At 35.5% G+C, this 17,775-nt stretch overlaps 1 protein-coding gene across 2 annotated transcripts in view; it reads right to left on the bottom strand.

The window, feature by feature from the left end:
* Window positions 1-1,411: 1,411 nt before the first annotated feature.
* Window positions 1,412-17,775, bottom strand: part of LOC111487825 — a 19,354-nt gene continuing 2,990 nt past the window's right edge. Inside the window, exons 2-19 of one of the 2 annotated variants that reach the window (XM_023135372.1) lie at window positions 13,749-13,834; window positions 13,199-13,567; window positions 13,019-13,111; window positions 12,508-12,891; window positions 9,313-9,373; window positions 6,783-6,843; window positions 6,554-6,660; window positions 6,243-6,491; window positions 5,334-5,581; window positions 5,088-5,240; window positions 4,789-5,010; window positions 4,467-4,520; window positions 4,266-4,331; window positions 3,993-4,133; window positions 3,861-3,914; window positions 2,729-2,788; window positions 2,047-2,457; window positions 1,412-1,948 (exon numbers count right to left, since the gene is read on the bottom strand). In XM_023135372.1, coding sequence (XP_022991140.1) covers window positions 1,781-1,948; window positions 2,047-2,457; window positions 2,729-2,788; window positions 3,861-3,914; window positions 3,993-4,133; window positions 4,266-4,331; window positions 4,467-4,520; window positions 4,789-5,010; window positions 5,088-5,240; window positions 5,334-5,581; window positions 6,243-6,491; window positions 6,554-6,660; window positions 6,783-6,843; window positions 9,313-9,373; window positions 12,508-12,891; window positions 13,019-13,111; window positions 13,199-13,567; window positions 13,749-13,834 — 2,987 coding nt within the window. In that variant the 3' untranslated portion in view covers window positions 1,412-1,780. The remainder of the gene's footprint in view (window positions 1,949-2,046; window positions 2,458-2,728; window positions 2,789-3,860; window positions 3,915-3,992; window positions 4,134-4,265; window positions 4,332-4,466; window positions 4,521-4,788; window positions 5,011-5,087; window positions 5,241-5,333; window positions 5,582-6,242; window positions 6,492-6,553; window positions 6,661-6,782; window positions 6,844-9,312; window positions 9,374-12,507; window positions 12,892-13,018; window positions 13,112-13,198; window positions 13,568-13,748; window positions 13,835-17,775) is intronic. The other variant, XM_023135373.1, reaches the window with a different exon arrangement.

Below are 17,775 nucleotides of genomic sequence, written 5' to 3'. Positions count from 1 at the left end.
ATTTGGTTTCATAGGAGTATACTCTCTAATGACTTCTAATATCCTCTATGGGTGACAAGTAAACCCTAACCTATGTCGGTTAGTTCACATATAGGGGTTACCCTATCCGTCCCTACGAGATACCTAGTCAACCAATGGAAACTATGAAACTCATAATTCGGTATTAAGACCAAAATACATGAACAGTCACTCATAGTTTATGAAATTCATAAGTCACCTTCTATATCACAATAGCAATTAGTCTAACTCATAACTGGGTAATAGTGGGCTATTCAAACCCTATATCAATGCATATCAATAAATAAAGGCATAAAACCCTTATTCGTGAACTAACCTTTAGAGGTTAGGGCCTACTTGTTCCACATGAATTTGTTGTTCTCGCCCACAGAGAGTATACTACTACAAGATCATATATTTGGATTATTTGTCGATTTAGATTTCACCAGTCTTTCCCTATAAAAGGAACATGTAATTCTACAAGGTTTGAAGATTGACTAGAGAACATATTTCGTTCTTTAAGAATTCCTATCATCGATAGGGTGTGTTGCTGTTTATTTTAAGATTCAAGTATAAAAAAAAATACATCAATCTTTCATGTTATTTTTAAACACAAATAAACTAATAAACAACTCTACGTATATTTTATACAATTTTAAATATATTGTTTATAATAGGAATAAACTAACAAACAATCCTCCATACTTTTTATTTTAATTTTAAGAATAAGCATATTATGTTTAACGTTCTGTTTTCATTTTATGAATTTTTAATTCCTTTTACCCAATCCATCGTGTTTCTTTTACATTATTTGAAGTAAAAAAATATATATTACTATTTCTGGTTATTTTTAAACATATTAAAACATATTATTTATAATACGAATAAACTAATAAACAACTAATAAACAACTATCGGTATATTTTATACAATTTTAAATATATTATTTATAATATGAATAAACTAATCAACCATCATCCATAATTTTTATTTTAGTTTTAAGAATAAGCATATTATGTTTATTGTTTACAGAGTAATTGAGTAATTTTGAAGCATATTATTTTCATTTTACAGATTTGTAAATGATTTTTTTAAAATTGGGTATTTATATCTCGTGTTGGTTGAAGGCAGGTAATATCAATTTTAGAACCTACGAACTCAAACTTTAATAGATTTTGAATTATTAATCTCTTTAAATAAATACAACTCACTTTCTCACATAAATATTAACTTTAAAATATAAAAAAGGCAAATTGAGGAAGTCAAAAAATGTCTTGTACAAGAGACGATTATTATCATTGAACCATTTAGAATTGAGCGGTGAGTTGGTTTGTAGAGGATGTACTGAATGAATGATTGGATAGAGTTATAAACACCAACTTTACAAAGGTAGCTTCACAGCAGCTTCTTTTCCTTTTCCCTCCCCCAACTCTTTCGCGTACACAACGGCTAATACTTCTCAAAATTCGATCAGGAAGACATCACAAAGACAACGGAAACTCGAATCTGCCCCCATTTCAACATTTAACCGTATGATTCCACCCACCAGTACAATTAATCTCGACCTCGAACGCACATCTGCCATGCCAAAACTTCCATTGCCCAACTCGGAATCTGGCACCCTGCTGGAGTCCATCCCAGCATTCCCCCTGCTGCTGCTCTTCTCCATCGGCCATATTACTTGCTCTCGGACTCGGTTTCCAAGCAAGTTATGGGTCAGAGGCATATCGATGTTTGGCCTCTGATGAGGAAATGTGAAACACACGAGAAATACCTTTTCCATCTACCTCTCATATTTCGGTGTCTTGGCAGAACCTGTTTCCTGGTTGACCTGCTTCTCCTTGGCAAGGACATCAGCAGGAACATACAGGTACTGCTTAGGTAAAAGAGAGTTCTTCATTGATGCTTGGTCGGATGTCATTACCAGTTCTTTCTGAAACGTCTCAGCATGCTACGATACATAATAAACCCCAAGTTAGGATAAAGCACATAATTGAATTTACAACCTCAGTAGGCAATAACAAGGAACAAGGGAATGTAATACTTTACCTTTCTTGACTTAAACTTCAATCCTCCAACATCTACAAGATTACGTGATGATGTGGCAGTCAAAGATCTCTGCGGTATTTGCTTCCCGGCAAACTGACCCCTGTCTGCAAATTTTTGGGGGAATGGGTTCTGAGATGCAGAACTGTCGTCGTCAGTCTTTTGCTCATTGTCCAAAGACATTGGTACTTTGTTCCAGTGCTTGCTGAAAACTGTGCTGTCCACGGTTAAATCATCTGATCTCTGCACAGCTTCACTACACGATTTCAAATCCTCAACGTGCCCCTTTAATGATGTGGTAGCTGATTCAGAGCTAACTTCAGGTAGGAAGAAAGGAGCCTGAACTAGTACGGATCGTGCTACATGGTCTCTTTTAAAAGCAAGAACATCATGCGAACAAAGAACCAGGTCCCTCTGCAGACATACAAAATAGGCTCTGACTCAATTTGTGGAAAAACCGTTCGAAACACTCGAGGCAACAATTTCCTTTTTGTTTTTTTAATTAGTATAACCCCGTCCCACAAATCCGCCCAAGATACAGTACATTACAGCCCAAAGCCCCAAGCACTCGGGAATTAACTACCAATAAAAAAAAACTTAAAAAGAAAAAAATGAAAAGGAAATACCTATTGAAAAGATATAAACATCAGACGGAACTAGAATTTTTTAGTTAAAAATGGCATACCTTGATCTTCTCACGCTTGATGATTCTCTCGCAGAGTAGGCGTAATCTCTCAAGTTCAACCTGCAAAAGGAGATGGAAAATTCAACAATATTCTACATCTATCATACAAAATATTAAAGCCTGATTTCAGATATAAGCACGTATAGCTAAAGTCAAGCCAGTTAAAAGGTAAGTGTTAAGTTCAGACACAGACATGCATGGAAGATCATACACGAGATAGGATGTAAGTGGGTAGAATGTGCAATATTATTTTTTTTAATATCTGAGACCTATGGGTCAATTTGTATCCACCTCAGCAATCCTCTCAGCTCTTTATTATTGATTATAATGTGCAATTTAAGCATGCTTACTGATATCGATAACAATAACAAATTAATATTTTAGGACTCTAGGAGCACTCCCAAAACAACCAACATGATTTTGGCCGTGCATTCACCACCAAAGAAATGTAGTATGGTGAAGGCCAACCTTCCTAGTCCAGCTATCGCCAAAACGTACGGAAAATAAATTTTGACAAGATGACATCACATCAGAAGAAAATATACATAATATTGAAACTAGGTCAACCAATGGAGTATAGAATGTGCAATTTAAACAATGCATATTAATATCAATAACAAGAACAAAATAATATTCTGACTCTAGGAGTACTCCTCAACCACCAATATTTGATATTGGCAGTGCATTGCACCACCAAAGAAATGTAGCGTAGCGAGGATCTACTGTTATTTCCAATCCAGCAGTCGCCAACAAATACCAAAATCCGTTTTGACAAAGATAATATCACATCAGCAGAAAGTACACACTTCATAGACAAGTCCTTCAGTTCCAAAATACCCACACTACATGAAAGTCGGCTCACAAGCGTTAAGAAGTATAAATAATCAAACTAGATGCTACAAAAACCATGGAGAAGAGAAAATGGACTGCACAAAAAACAATTCACAGTTATAATTAAAAATGAAATCATCAATGCAAAAAGGATAAGTTTTAAACTAAAAAAGTTCATCGTCTAATCCAGCATAATCTATCAAAAGTCCACATAAATGTAATCTTATGACATAATCAACATGTCATAAATATAATAGCAAAGTAATTTCATAAGAAATTTTTAGAATGCAAATTGAGTTACCCTAATTTGCTTGACTCTATTCAATTCCTCGATTCCATGTGTTTTGTTTTCAGCCTGTCAGTGTTCGTTCAGTATCAGATGTCACAATCATAAGCAGCAAGAATAGGAATCATTACAAGACAGATTGTAAACCTTTGCTCTCTGCTCTGTGCTATGTTTTTCACAATATGCCCTGTGCTGCAATTTACCACCAGAAGTCTTTACAGTCATGTAACATCCAGCATTTCTAGCGCATGAGGGATGAAAAGCGGACTGACAATGACCATAATTGCACTGAATACAATGAAATGAAGGTACTTTAACAATCACATTTTTCAATAAAGCAAAGAGTAATGGAAAAACAGTAATTCCGATACTACTATAGCTTTAAATTGGGCATATTGATCAAATGCAAGTTAGTGAGACCTTCAAACAGACACCATACTTGCGGTGACAAATATAGCAAGAGTCCATCCCCTTTGAAACTGTCTCCTGGAATCCCATTAAGAGAAGTAGAATTGAAGATTTAGAATCAACCATAAATACCAATGCTCAAAAAAAAAAAGAAATTATGAAAATATATTCACATTTAATAGTGAAATGATAACATTTGGCAATTTTACATACCATTCCTCCCACAGGATTTGCTTGTCCTCTTTTGAAAGTTGATTCAAAGACCCACTACAAGTTGACAGTAGACTCAAATTAATGCACATTTAAAGAGGATGTATACAAATAAGTTTTCCTGTAGCCTTATCCTCTATTGATCGACAATAAGGATAATTATTAAATTTTAAGCGCACAGTCACTATCTTTGACATCTTTTTCTAAATGACCGGAGGAGAAAGCAAGTTAAAATGAGAGGGACAATTACTATAGATAATTTACGCATTTTACTATATTCCCCAATATAAAAAAAGGTTCCTTGTATTTTGAAAAATCATTTTACCTCTGCACAGAAAGCATGGACCCACTGGCCATCTGATGATTTCCTGAATGCATCTGTGGTGCCACCACATAGACCACATTCTGCAACAAAATATGACTTCTCCCCAAGATTGACAGCTGGCACTCCAGACCCTCTTGATAGTGACAATTCTTCACATAATTCACAGCACCATGGACCTGAGGACGCTTTAACAGTACGATAACAATCCAGATGTACAGCAACCTGCTTAATACACCATCTGTCAATCAAATATTTTTTTTTCCCAGTTTCACAGAAACATGCAGATGGAGTGTGCAAACCTTGCAGCTGGAGCAGACTAAAATTGGTTTAAATATTGTCTCTTGCCGCCTGCAGATGTCACAGGATCTCACATGTTCTTTACAGAAATCAGACTCTAATGAAGCCTTTGGGAGAGCAACTTTTGTAAGAGTTTCTTTTGCACGAGGCATCAACTGGAAAGCATTGTCAAACATTTCATCACTAGTCACTTCTTAACAGAACATAAAGGTGCAGTAAAGAACCTCAGATAAAATCATGAAAAAAACCTCTCTATGAGTAGATTCTTCATATACATCTTTTCTGAAAGATGACATCCTAGAAGAGGCGGCCGCAGCAGCAGTTGCAGCAGCTAGTACAGCCTGTGCTTCCTTGTGTCTTCTCTCTTTCTTACCCTGTTTCTTGGCTTCTCTGAGCTCACTAAAATACTGATTAATAAGAACGGCATCCCATCTCGTACTTCTTGCTTCATCAATCTCCTTAGGAAGACTCTTAACAACATCACAAATTAAATGATCTGCAAAAACCATTCAAACAAAAGCTATTGCAAAGTAGTACACAAAATTAGTTAGCATAGGATGCTTTCTTGCCGTTTGTGGTGAGTAAACAAGCATCAGACTTTTTTTTTTTCTCTTTTTGCTTCAATCCTTTTTAGTCTTTAAACTAAAGTTTACTTCAATTCAATCCTAAACTAATAAAAGTCTAATTTAAGTCTAAAAAAAGGTAAATAATATTGATAATAAAAAATAACCTTTTATTCCTTGCTTAGTCCCTAAAGCTCTTATAAAAAAGAACCTATTAGATGTTTACCATTATTTTTTGTCAATTGTTTCATTAATGAATGATGCAACTTCAAATACAGGTATTAACATGCTACATGGGCATGTACCGAGGTCATATAGGTTGGTTCATGTGAAAATCGGGCAGAGTGGGTAGCTGGTAGAATAATGATAAGAGCCAAAATAACTGGAGGACTAAATAAGACCATTTGGAAGTTGAGCAATCAAAAGGCAAAGCCTAAAGGTTCAAGGGTAACTATCTGATTTAAATTGCTTTTTCCTTTCAACAGTCATTTATGATAAATAAATGCTTTCCAATTTTCATGGGGGAGGGGGCAGAAGAACAATTACTAAAAAGATCAACAAATACATTGAAGATCGAAAGAACAATTAAATTACCAGTGAACCGCTTTCTTGAAACTGCATTTGCAAGTAATCTATGCTGATAAAATATAATTTCTCCTTCAATTTCATCTACTGGAGACAACTTTATGATTCCACTTATTTTTTTATTCATTTGCTGCGTCGGATTAAATCCACCAGATTTGCAACTCACATCATTGCACTCGAGATACTGGTGTTGGTGATCACAGCAAACGCTTACATTGGAAGATGCTTGCCAACGAGACATCTCTCCTTCAAACACATCTGTGAAATAAAATAATATCATAATAAATTCAATGCATACTAAGTAGCATGAAAAACTTTACCACGAGATCCAACTATGAAGTTACCAAGAAGCTTTCCATCCAACATATGTGCCATCTTCTCTTGGACATATGGATGACAATAAGAATCAGGGGACTCCCTAGCCTTTCTGCAAAATGTTCATCTAGAATGATTAGAAAACTTGTGACATAAGCAGATAATATCTGAATAGAAGTTATTTGTCAATAGCCTTTAAATTGAAATAACAATAGATATGAAATAACCACATACCCATGAACTGCACTTATTGAAGAATAATGACCAGAAATGGGAGCCTCCAAATGATCACCCTCTGCGAGGCAAAACATTTAACAGAAAAATGATTCAGTGGTATTCTAGGGGGGAAAGAAAATCCAAGGATCCAACAAGTTCATAAGTGTGTGTGTGTGGGGTGGGGGGGATGTCAAAGAAAGCACAAAAACATCTAAAATGATTTAAAAAAAACATCAAAATGGCACAACATCAAACCAGTGAAGCTAGGATTCACATAACGACTCATAGCTTGCCTCCAATTGAAGCAAAGGATGATACTTATAAAGAGTGATTGAACAAAACTATAAAAACTCAGGAAGATTTTTAAGAAACCAAAAACAGAAAGAATCAATTACTTCTCAAAAACAGAAAACAAAAATCAGTTTTAAACTTCTATTATTGGAACCTCTTACAAAAAGGATGAAAAAATGTGACCTGCACTCTAAATCCTCAAGAGTAATCCATTACTTCTAACAAAAAAGAGCGGAAACTATAATCTGCACCATGCATTTTATAAAATATATCATACTGTTAGCTTATGGTTTTAGATATCCATTTGGGATTGTTTTTATTTCAGATATTTGCAGTGTGAATAGAAAGAAACAACGATTGTGTCTTTCTATGGAGGAGGTTTTTCTTCATCCACCTTTTCATGACTGAGGCGGTTTATAAGGAAGGCTGGCTTTTTTACGGTTCTTTCGAAGTATTTGAGGGGAAAGGAATAGTTGAATTTTTTGCTGTTCTTAGCTTAATTTCAAGAAATTTTGCAATCATCTTGGCTAATTGTTGTGAATTGAAAGCTTTGTTTAAGAGCCTGGCCTCATTGGTGGGCTGTCTCTGGTCCTAGTACTATCCCGGTGCGAAGATCCGCGGGGTGACTGCAATGAGCAGAAATCTCACTCACCGGCCTAAATGCCTTTTTTGTATTCTTTCCTTTCATTGGGATAAAAGCTTAGTTCCTGATAACTCTCATTTTTTTAGGGTTATTTAGCTCTAAGACCTAATTTAAGCTTATGGTTTAGAAATTAAGTGTTCAACATTGTAAATCATATTATATAGAGCAAATTTTAGTAAAAACAAGTCAAGCACGTGTTTGTAATCATGAGTTTTTAAAAGAAAGTAATTAGATGTAAAAAAGACTAAATTTTTTAAGAATTTGATAAGTTTTTGTGTTTTAGTGCAAAAGTTGTATTTTGTCCCAGTTGTGATCAGAATTACGCCCACATATTAACCAAAGAGCAAAATTAGCAAAAGCTAGAAGGTGCTCAAACTGCAACCACACTTGCAACCAACATGTGGCTGCAACTGAACCAAATCAACAGATAATGCGTGATTTACAAATTTGACAGATTCTCCAATCAATCTCCTTAAATATCAGATATAATGTCAAAGATAGCTCAACACACTAATCTAGGCAAAAACCCTAGGCTTCAAGGGTCCATATTGCACTTCAAGAAAGCATCTAATATCTTCAACAATCCTAGATCACAAAGAGATCCACTTTTCATTTCTATTTTAGGCTTTACTGTTTTTCTTGTTTTGCACTCTTCTGTAATTCATTCAGTTTTAACATGAAATTAATTTTCGTGCAATTTAGTTCCGTTTACTTTAATAAGAGCTAAGATTGTTTTTGAGGATTCAAAGATGGTCAACACTTAGCATCGTTTGAGGCTCTTAAAAGCATTTAAGTAACGGTTGAATAGGTGTTGAACTCAATTCATGATATAAAGGGTCAAAATGGTAGGTTGTGAGCACAAACAGGTAGCATTTTGCTTGAACCCTTTTGTACCCGAAAGGGTGAGTTGTAGGCGCATATGAGCATGAGTCCCTATTAACCCTTCCTAGTTGAGTCAGTAAGTTACAACCCCAAAGGTCTGTCTAATCCCTGCTTTCCTCTCTTTTATCACCCTTGTTTATTTTTTCTTTTCATAAACCAACAACCATCTCGATTATTATCTTGATTACTTCGATCCCAAACTTCGAGGTCTTCTCTTTCAAATTGAACTTTTGTTATACCCTTCCATTGGGCTTTGATAGTTGGAAAACTTTCATTCTAACAGTGTGCACTTATACTTAGCTGGAACCTTTATGATTCTACACTGCTAACATCGGTTGCTCATAAAAACAAAAATTAAAACTGTGGGTTTAGATCAAAATGTTGAATATAATCGGAGTTCCAATCGCCATCAATATGAAATGAACTCCATTACTCATACTTTCACTTCTTGTCAAGATTAGGTTTGGTATGTTTATTTTGAACTCAAGACTAAGCCAAGAAATTCAAATGCAACAAATTATAAAATCCAAGGAAGAAAGGGGCAGGGATCAACTAGTTATCAAAGACAATTTTTCTCACCAAGTCGACTGGAAGAATCATAAAACTAGAAACTTGTCAATGTCTACTGAAAACTAAAATTTTGTTTTGAATGAATCAAAGAAATATGGGAGGCAAAAAAAATTGGTTGAGCTGGAAACATGCAGAGAAGAATCGATAAACTTCATAACATACCTACATAATTTGGAAAGTTCCTTGAAGGGGAATCTTGAGAACTGTCATGCTCATTTAAATGCTGCATGGATAAAACAAAATCACTTAAGGTGGTTAAGGGAAAAAAAATCATAAACTAAAAAAGAATTGTGAACTAAAGTAACTCGAGAAATTTTTGGGACAAAATGTGCAACTTCATAAACATCTTCGGCCAATTGTTGCAAAATATAAGGTGCAGCAAGATGAGAAACGTCAGTCAATAGAAAAGGAAAAAGATAAACCACAGCCTGCGTATAACAGGGGTAAAAAACCTTCTTATAATCAAGGCACTTAACCAATATCCTTGCATCATATTAAAGTAAGAGAAAAAGGAACAGAAAATTTGCTAACTTAGGGCCAATTTTCTAACATACATGTTTCTTATTTTCTGTTTCTTGTTTAGTAGTAAAGAAAAAAAAAACATTATTTTGTAACTACTACTTGTTTCTAGTTCATTCTTTTTTCAATAAAGAAGAAAGATAAGAGTGCTTGGTAACCAAATGATACAACTATGTATTTATTTGTGTTTTTGAGAAAAAAGGAAATGAGAACCGGGAAAAAAAAAATACTTGATTTTGTTGTTTCCAAAAGTGTTCACATGTTTCTTAAAAATGAGAAAGGAAATGGGAACTGATGCCAAATGCTATCCTTAACTACTAGTTTCATAATAGTCAAATAGGCAGGTAGTCAAAAATTCTCAAGTGCTATCCCATGACACATTTCTGGTTAGAGTCTCCTCTTTTTCCATGAACCATGGTTACTTACCCAAAAAAATAATAATAATAAGTCTGGCAATGCAAAGGTTGCCATTGATTCAGAATGTAACCCCTACATCAACAGCATTACTACAATTCATAATTGTTTTAAGGAAGGATATAATCATATAAATTATAAAGGCCTTCCAACATCTAAGGTAAGTGGTAGTGGATGGACACTTCAAATGAGCTCAGGTAGTACCCTAAAGGCACACATTTCCTGCAGCTAGAGTGGCCAGGATCTTTCCTGAAGAAATGTTGCAGCAATGGGGATATGGCGTCTCACAATGACCATCTCCAAACCAATAGTAAACTGAGATAGTGAATGGATGTGAGGAACCTAGTTAGGTGTTCTGTTACGGGCCCAATTCTGCAATCGAGTTATGGGTCTCTCGTAAGTGGAGGTAGACGGTGTTTGTGTGAGGGAACAAGTAGAATTCTTCTTTCGACCTATTTTGAATAATTGTAAGGCTCAAATAGAGGGAACCTTAACACCTCTAAGATAAAGTACTCAAGAATAAATTGAAAATTTTTAGGTACTACTTTCATTGACTATTTATAAAAGTTGTATGATAACTATTGCTACATCAATGGAACCATGACTCAAACATGGAGGATTGTCCTCCTAAAACAAATGAAATAACTAAAGATAGAAATGAAGGTGAAGGACTCCTTCTTACAATACGGATACTGAAAAAAATATTGCATAAAGAAAAATTCAACTAATGAGTTCCATACATGACTGCTTCTTTTTGTCATGAGTGTAACGTGTGTACATTTGTAGTGGCATTGTATCATGTTCTCAAAGCACTGAATTTCAATAACTTCCCTAGGCAGAACTCTAGTACAATTCTAGCCACAGTTCAACAATAACAACCACCTTCTAATTTATTGATGGATGAGACCAGTTCCCCGTTATGCACCCTACTCTTTGATTGACTCTGAGTGGGATAGTCACACTCCCATTGTCTCTAAGGTGGGATACCATCTCATAATGAGAGGTATAATGCTAAAAGACTTGAAGGGACATCCCTGCAAGCCAAGGAACACATGCATTACTAAACGCTTTTGGTATAAAAGAAATTGGGTATATTTGAAACTCCTGCTAGTTAAAATTTGAGCGGATGGGCATCTTGCAATTTTGGTTGATTCTCATTTGAGGACTCCACTAAAACCTACTTTGTGACTTAAAGTTGCCAAATTCCGTGCCCTTCTTCAAATTCCTCCGATAAAAAATCTACCCAACATTCAAATTCACATCTCTACATAGAAAGTGAAGAGAGAAAAAAGGAAAAATGGACAGTAATCAAAGAGCTGGAGTGGCGGTGGATTGGGCTATCACTAACATAATCCATAAGGGCGATTACCTAATCCTCGTCACCTATCATTATCATTCATCTTGGCTTCCTCCTTACACTTGATAACAGAACCTAACGCCGCTTTAGGGGTTTGCTACAACTCAAAAGACAAGAATCTTCTCGAGTATTAACCTGACCGAGAAGTTATGGCCATGAAGGAAGCAACATGAGAGTACGCAGTGGATGCATAGTTTCCCCACTTCCACCTCAAGACCATATGGCTTCAGGGTGAATTGCTTAGTTTGAGGGGCAAAATAGTGACATGTGACAGCAGGCTACGTTACAACCAATGAAATGATAGAGAAACCAAGAAACATTAGCTGTGGGAAGAGAAAAGGAAGGTTCTCAGATTTTTTTTTCAATAAGAAAAAAATTCCATTGATGGATGAATTACAGAAAGAAGTTAAAGAAAAAGGGAGCGTCAACCCAAAGGAATTACAAAAGACTTCTCCAATTGGACAAAAGTGTAGAGTAGCTATAATGATGAAAAAGAGTTAACAATTTATACCATGAGGTAGCCAGATAAACAATATTATCACTTCCGACCTTCCCAATTCATACCAATCTAAAACTAGTCAAAAACACCGGTTGAACAAACAGAACATGTAAGATAGAAGGATGTGACATTGTAAAGTACGTCATCATCCATCACAATGAAATGCCAATTTTAAATTGAAGTAAAAAATATAGTTCCAAATTTTGTACCCAGAGAATTCCTATCTTTTGACAAACAACAGATTCGAATTAGCATGTAATACTTGGTGAATACTTTCCACAACCTCTATACCATGTTCTCCTTAGTATCAAGCCACTCCAGAAACATAGTCAATGCCATGTACTGCAAACGTAGTCAAGTGGGAGCAAACATCACAAGAAACAAACAACATTCTTTTTTCCTTTTTTCAATAACTGGATACTTTATAAGTTCACCAGCCAGTAAATCGAAGAAACCTGACATGGCCAACTGGGAGCAAACCATAACTGTACTACTCATCCCATAATTCCATGGGGTAAATAATCAAGGCCCCAAAAAAAGAATGGTAAAAAAATGTTAATGTTCTCACCTTCTCTCCAGTGTCTTGGATGCATTCTTTATTTGAATCAGCTTGTTCTTCACAAGCTTTCTGGTCCAAGATACCACTTTGCACCGCTAGACCATGGCCACCAACTATTTCTTCAGATGAAGATTTGATTTCATCATTCTTCAAAAGGCTTATAGTGTTTTTAGCTTTTCTTTGAGGTATAACCATCTTATCAGTAACAAGATTTGAATCATCAGAATCAGGAACTGATGAAGAGTTGGAACAATGAGCAGCTCCAACAACAGCTTTGGGTAAAGCAGCCGATTTGAGTTTGACTCTCAAATTTTTTTGCAAGGTGCCAATATAAGCATGATTTCTTAGCCATCGGACAATTTTGACTTTCAGGTCAGGGACAAGGTTTTCAGCCTGCAAAATGAAGGACGTCATGAGCTGACAAGATTTTTTTTACTGGGAAAGAGCTGACAAGATTTTTATTGGGAAAGAGTCCAAAACAATATTTTAAAAAAAAAAAAATAAACAAGTTAACAATTACAGGCATTACAGTAAGTTTTGCACATAATAAATCAGGGTGTATGTTGATTTCTGATGCTACATCTTTAACATCCACTTTTCCTTGGTCGATCAACTGCAAGAAGGTAGACATACAATTTAAGTACGATAAACCTAGAAAGAAAGAGTCCATAAAAGAGGAAACAGAAATTTGCAAACTTGCCTTTTTCATAATTGTTGCAAACTTAAGGGAGTCAAGTGGGTTGACATCCTCAACCCCCTGAACAGTACATTTATGTGTATCTACACAATCAGAATCAGCATTTAAACTGGGATAAGCAGATCCTATATCTTCTAATTTTCCATCGTCCAATTTTCCAGGGTTGGAATCAGAAGCATCCTTACAGAGTAAAAGGTTATCAATGTTCCTTCTCCCAACTAATTTTTGTGGTCTGTTAACTGATAATGTCATTGGAAGGTGGTTGACCACATGTGAGCCACTGTTAACAGCTTCAAAAGGGTCTTGAAATCGGCCACTGCTCCTACAATATTGACTTTCTGAATGCTTTGAACAGAAAGCACGAAGCTCCACCTAATAGAAGTAACACTTTAGGTCTTCAAGAAATGTACACTTTTTACACAATACATCGGGGAATTTGATAAATAAAGGTGATTGCCTAACATTTTACCGTCACAATTAATTTGTTTTGATTGAAGTCACATTTGAAATTGTAATCAGACTCAATTCTAGAATGAGAATAATTCACACTTACATTATCACACCCATATTTTGCCCAGACCTCCATTCTATTCCTAGCCTCCCTTGCACAAATTGGATGAAAGGATGTTCTGCAAGTTCCTGAGATCAATCACCCAGCAAGATAACCATTAATAAAGGGTAGGAGAAAATTCAAAGGGGTGGAGGGAAAGAGAAATCAGAAAATGTAGAGGGAAGAACAAATATAAATACTAAAAACCATCCCCAATGAAACGAAGAAATTAAATCAAATAAATTATCATAACAGAACAAAGAAGAACCATCTCAAGCCAACAAAATCATGCAAATTAAAACATCCAAGACAGAGAAAGCTCCTATTCTCACCACCATGCAAGGACAGAGAATAGCCCAGTAAATCATACCCATATAATTAGTTGTAACGACTCATGCCAGAATTTGGATGAGGATTTGGAATCCAGATTCGGCACCTGATGGCCACGTTACCTACTTCTCGCTTCTAAAAGTGAAGACTTTCCCCATAGACTAACACAAGTCCTTTTAGCATGCTTTGCCCTCACTCGTATGCATCCTAAGAAAATTCCTAAGAAGTCAACCAACATAAAATTGTTCCAAGCAAAGCACGCTTAAATATGGAGTTTCTATGATTGAGCCACCGAAAAGGAAGATGCATCTTGTTGGAATAGGTAGTTACTTTCAATTCTTTTAAGCCTTTTAGCTATCTTATCCTCGTGATCTCTCTCATTCGGATGTGGTCTTTGTTCATTCATGTACCCTTCTTCTACTCGACTGTCACAAAAACACCATGAGGGTTGGCATACATATAAAGTGTAAATGGGATGCATCTCAAAAGCCAAACATCAAGCGCAAAACTAAATCTCCAATCTAATAGAGCAGAATATAGATACTGACCAAGTAGGAGAAAAGTCGGACCTAACCCAGAGAGGAATATGATGGGAATATTCTTTTGCTAGGACATTTTTTGGAGGAATTACTACTTACCAGTAAAAAGAGAAGGGCTTGTCATAGGCTTGAAGGCTTGCAGTTTCACTTCAAGCTGAATCATTTGATTGGGAATGAATAAGCAATTGTTTTTAGAAAATGTAGCACGAACATGATAATGTTTAGGACTTAAGGATACTCCCAAGAAAAACTACAAAGAGGGGAAGGAAGATGAATTATCCTCCTACCCTCCAGGATGCTCCAAACGACATTAACTAAAAGGATGTTATAATTGCAAGAGAACGCCTGAGAATAACACAAAAAACTATCTGCCTCTCAGATTTCCCCTGAATGCCAAAACCAGAATCCTCAGTCTTGTCCTTGAAATTTCCTCCTGATCATTTTTCTAACCATGCAAGGCAAGGATAGCTTTCACAATTGCACCAAATCAGTTTTCCTTAAGAATGGTAAGAGAAGCCACAGTGCACTAGCAGCCGGGAACTTATTTATGGTTGTTCAGAATATACAAAACGATTAAGGGCTGTTTAGCATGCCGTAACGAAGTGGGGGAATGGGAAACCTAAACCTGTATGAGTATTGGACATTGGCACCTAAACCTGTAGTAGAATTGGACATTGACACATTAAACCGGGAAAATAGTTAATATAAAATCTATTTTAATTATTTGTTTTTAATTAGAAATAATTCATTTCAAATTTAGTATAAGAAACTTATTAAATAAAATCTTATTAGCAAAATTAAATCTAAATGTACAATTAATTGATTTATAAATACATATAGATTAAGAATTCAAATAATATTCCAATATGTCATTCCAACATACCAGACATGATTATTCAATTAGTAGACATCACATTCTCATTCCCACATGTCAAAGTCAAAAACCCCTAAGGCTTTAGAATTCTAAGTAATTTATTGGTTGCTAAGAAGATTTCCCATCGACACAAACTCTTGTTACTTTGTTCACTTTGGATTCTACATAAAATGAGGAAGAAAATAAAGGCAAAGCACATGAATCAGGGGAGGCACACACGCCACTTCACTGTGCATAGTAAACGATGGATTTTCTAATATCCGTTCTCAAATTTAAGGGTATCAATGGATGCAAAAAGAGAACCGCCTATCAAATTCCATAATAATGATGAGTTCCACTTCTGAAGGCCAAAATGATACGTTCTAAAAAAATGTAGCGAGCACCTCTTTCAAATCCTTGCATTCCCCCTAGTTGGTACGAAATGCGAGCATCTCTTTCAAAGCACCTCTTCCTTCACTGTGCTTTTGAGAGAGCCAACTGGGACATATTATTCAATCTGTTGGGTATTCATTGCTGTTTCCTAATAAAATTGATGAGGCGTATCTTCAGCTTAAGAGGGGCAATCCCTTTAAAGGTCATGGCTAGAGTTTTGTGGTCAATTGCAGTGACACCTATTGTTTGAAGGCTGAGGGTCTTCAAAGAAATTTATTCTAACAAAAGGTTTTTTGAAACTCTGTTTATCTCTTTGCTTTCATCTGATGTTCTCTGTCTAATATTTTTTGAAATTTTGTAATTATGACCTCGTACAGATTATGACCAATTGAGCCACCCTTTTTGCAACTGTTTGGTCTTGTGGGAATATCTCATCTCCCTTTCCTTTGCATGCTCTTTCTCAATATAATGCATCAGAGTTTCATATAAATTAAATACAGAGAGAATAGGACATAAAAGAAAGAAGAATGGATTCTCCAAAACCTTCAAATGTAGTATATTTCTTCCATCTCAATTTGAACACTACATCTATAACATAGAATATCAGTGTCATACAGCACCAGACAAGCTCATAGAAACTCTTGCCAAGAAAGGAACCTTCCAGTTCAAAGATAATTCATGATTTCATTCGAGTAAGCTTAACTCAAAAATAGATCACATATTTGCTCCTATAACAGATGCCAATCATCTCTCCATCAACTTGCTTGTGCATTGGAAAATTTTACAATCAAATTCTCCCCACTATAGAAGGTTTGGCTGCAGTAATATTAGCTGTAGCAGTGACCAGCGTATAACTTTTTTCTTCAGACCTATCCATCCAGCTATCTTACCTTCAGCATAGCTGGTAAATACAACACACTTAAAGCTTTCAACAAATTCATGAGTACTTAAAGGAGCCTAGGATTTATAAAATACTCTTACAAATTGAATCAAAACAGTCCAAACTAACTTTTTTACAATATATATACATGACGATAGGGATTTGAACCTCTAATCTCAAGGGAGAGGAATAGATATATTAACCATTGGGCTATGCTCATGTTGGCTTTGCCTTTAGAAACTATTTGTATAACACAAAACAAATTATGAAAACTTTGAACATGACCACAATTCATATGATGGACACAGACAAATTATGAGAACTTCTTAGAACAAGTTTAGCTGGAACGGTTCCTATTTGAATAAGTTGACTAGCAATCTTTGCATAAAGAACAGAATGGGCTGAATATTGCTAACAATAGAAAATGCCCACTCTTCCTAAGAGTCAAAGCAGCTTTCAGAAAGAGTCAAGTGAGAAGGCAAACTGCCTAAGTTAAAATGTCCTAATCTTTATGTCCTTGCAACAAAGTCGCCATCATTAGAACTACAACAGAGTGCCTGCTTCGTTACAATCAAGATTACAAACAAACCTTCAATGGAACTAGCACCTGCTTGGTTATTTAGCAATATAAAACTTCATATCTTCAATATCAACAAAAGCCAGAAAGGATTTCCAATGTCTGTCATGTTATTTATGTTGTTTGTAAAAACGCATATGATGACATAGAGTACTTATATGATCAATTCCCTTTGCCCCTGTTCTCTGAAGACTTAACAAACTTCCCAATTTCTCGAAGTGAGTGTCTAAAAGATTTAAGGATTTCTTCCTTCTACTAGCTTGAGTGCACCCTTAATGACTATCTTGTTGGAGATTGGAGAGAAATCATAGAGTTCCTTGATAAAAGAAAAACAAATGGAAGGTATAGGATATAAATTGGTCCAACTAGTCGATGTGTCTCTGTGAGCCTCCATTTGAAGTTACCCGTTTAATCTTTTCTTTTCTTTTCTTCTTTCTTTTTTTTTTTTTTTTTTTTTT

This window comes from Cucurbita maxima, unplaced genomic scaffold (assembly GCF_002738345.1).
Source record: "Cucurbita maxima cultivar Rimu unplaced genomic scaffold, Cmax_1.0 Cma_Scf00012, whole genome shotgun sequence".
NCBI classification, from domain to species: Eukaryota; Viridiplantae; Streptophyta; class Magnoliopsida; order Cucurbitales; family Cucurbitaceae; genus Cucurbita; species Cucurbita maxima.
This window is presented reverse-complemented; position numbering and strand designations above follow the sequence as displayed.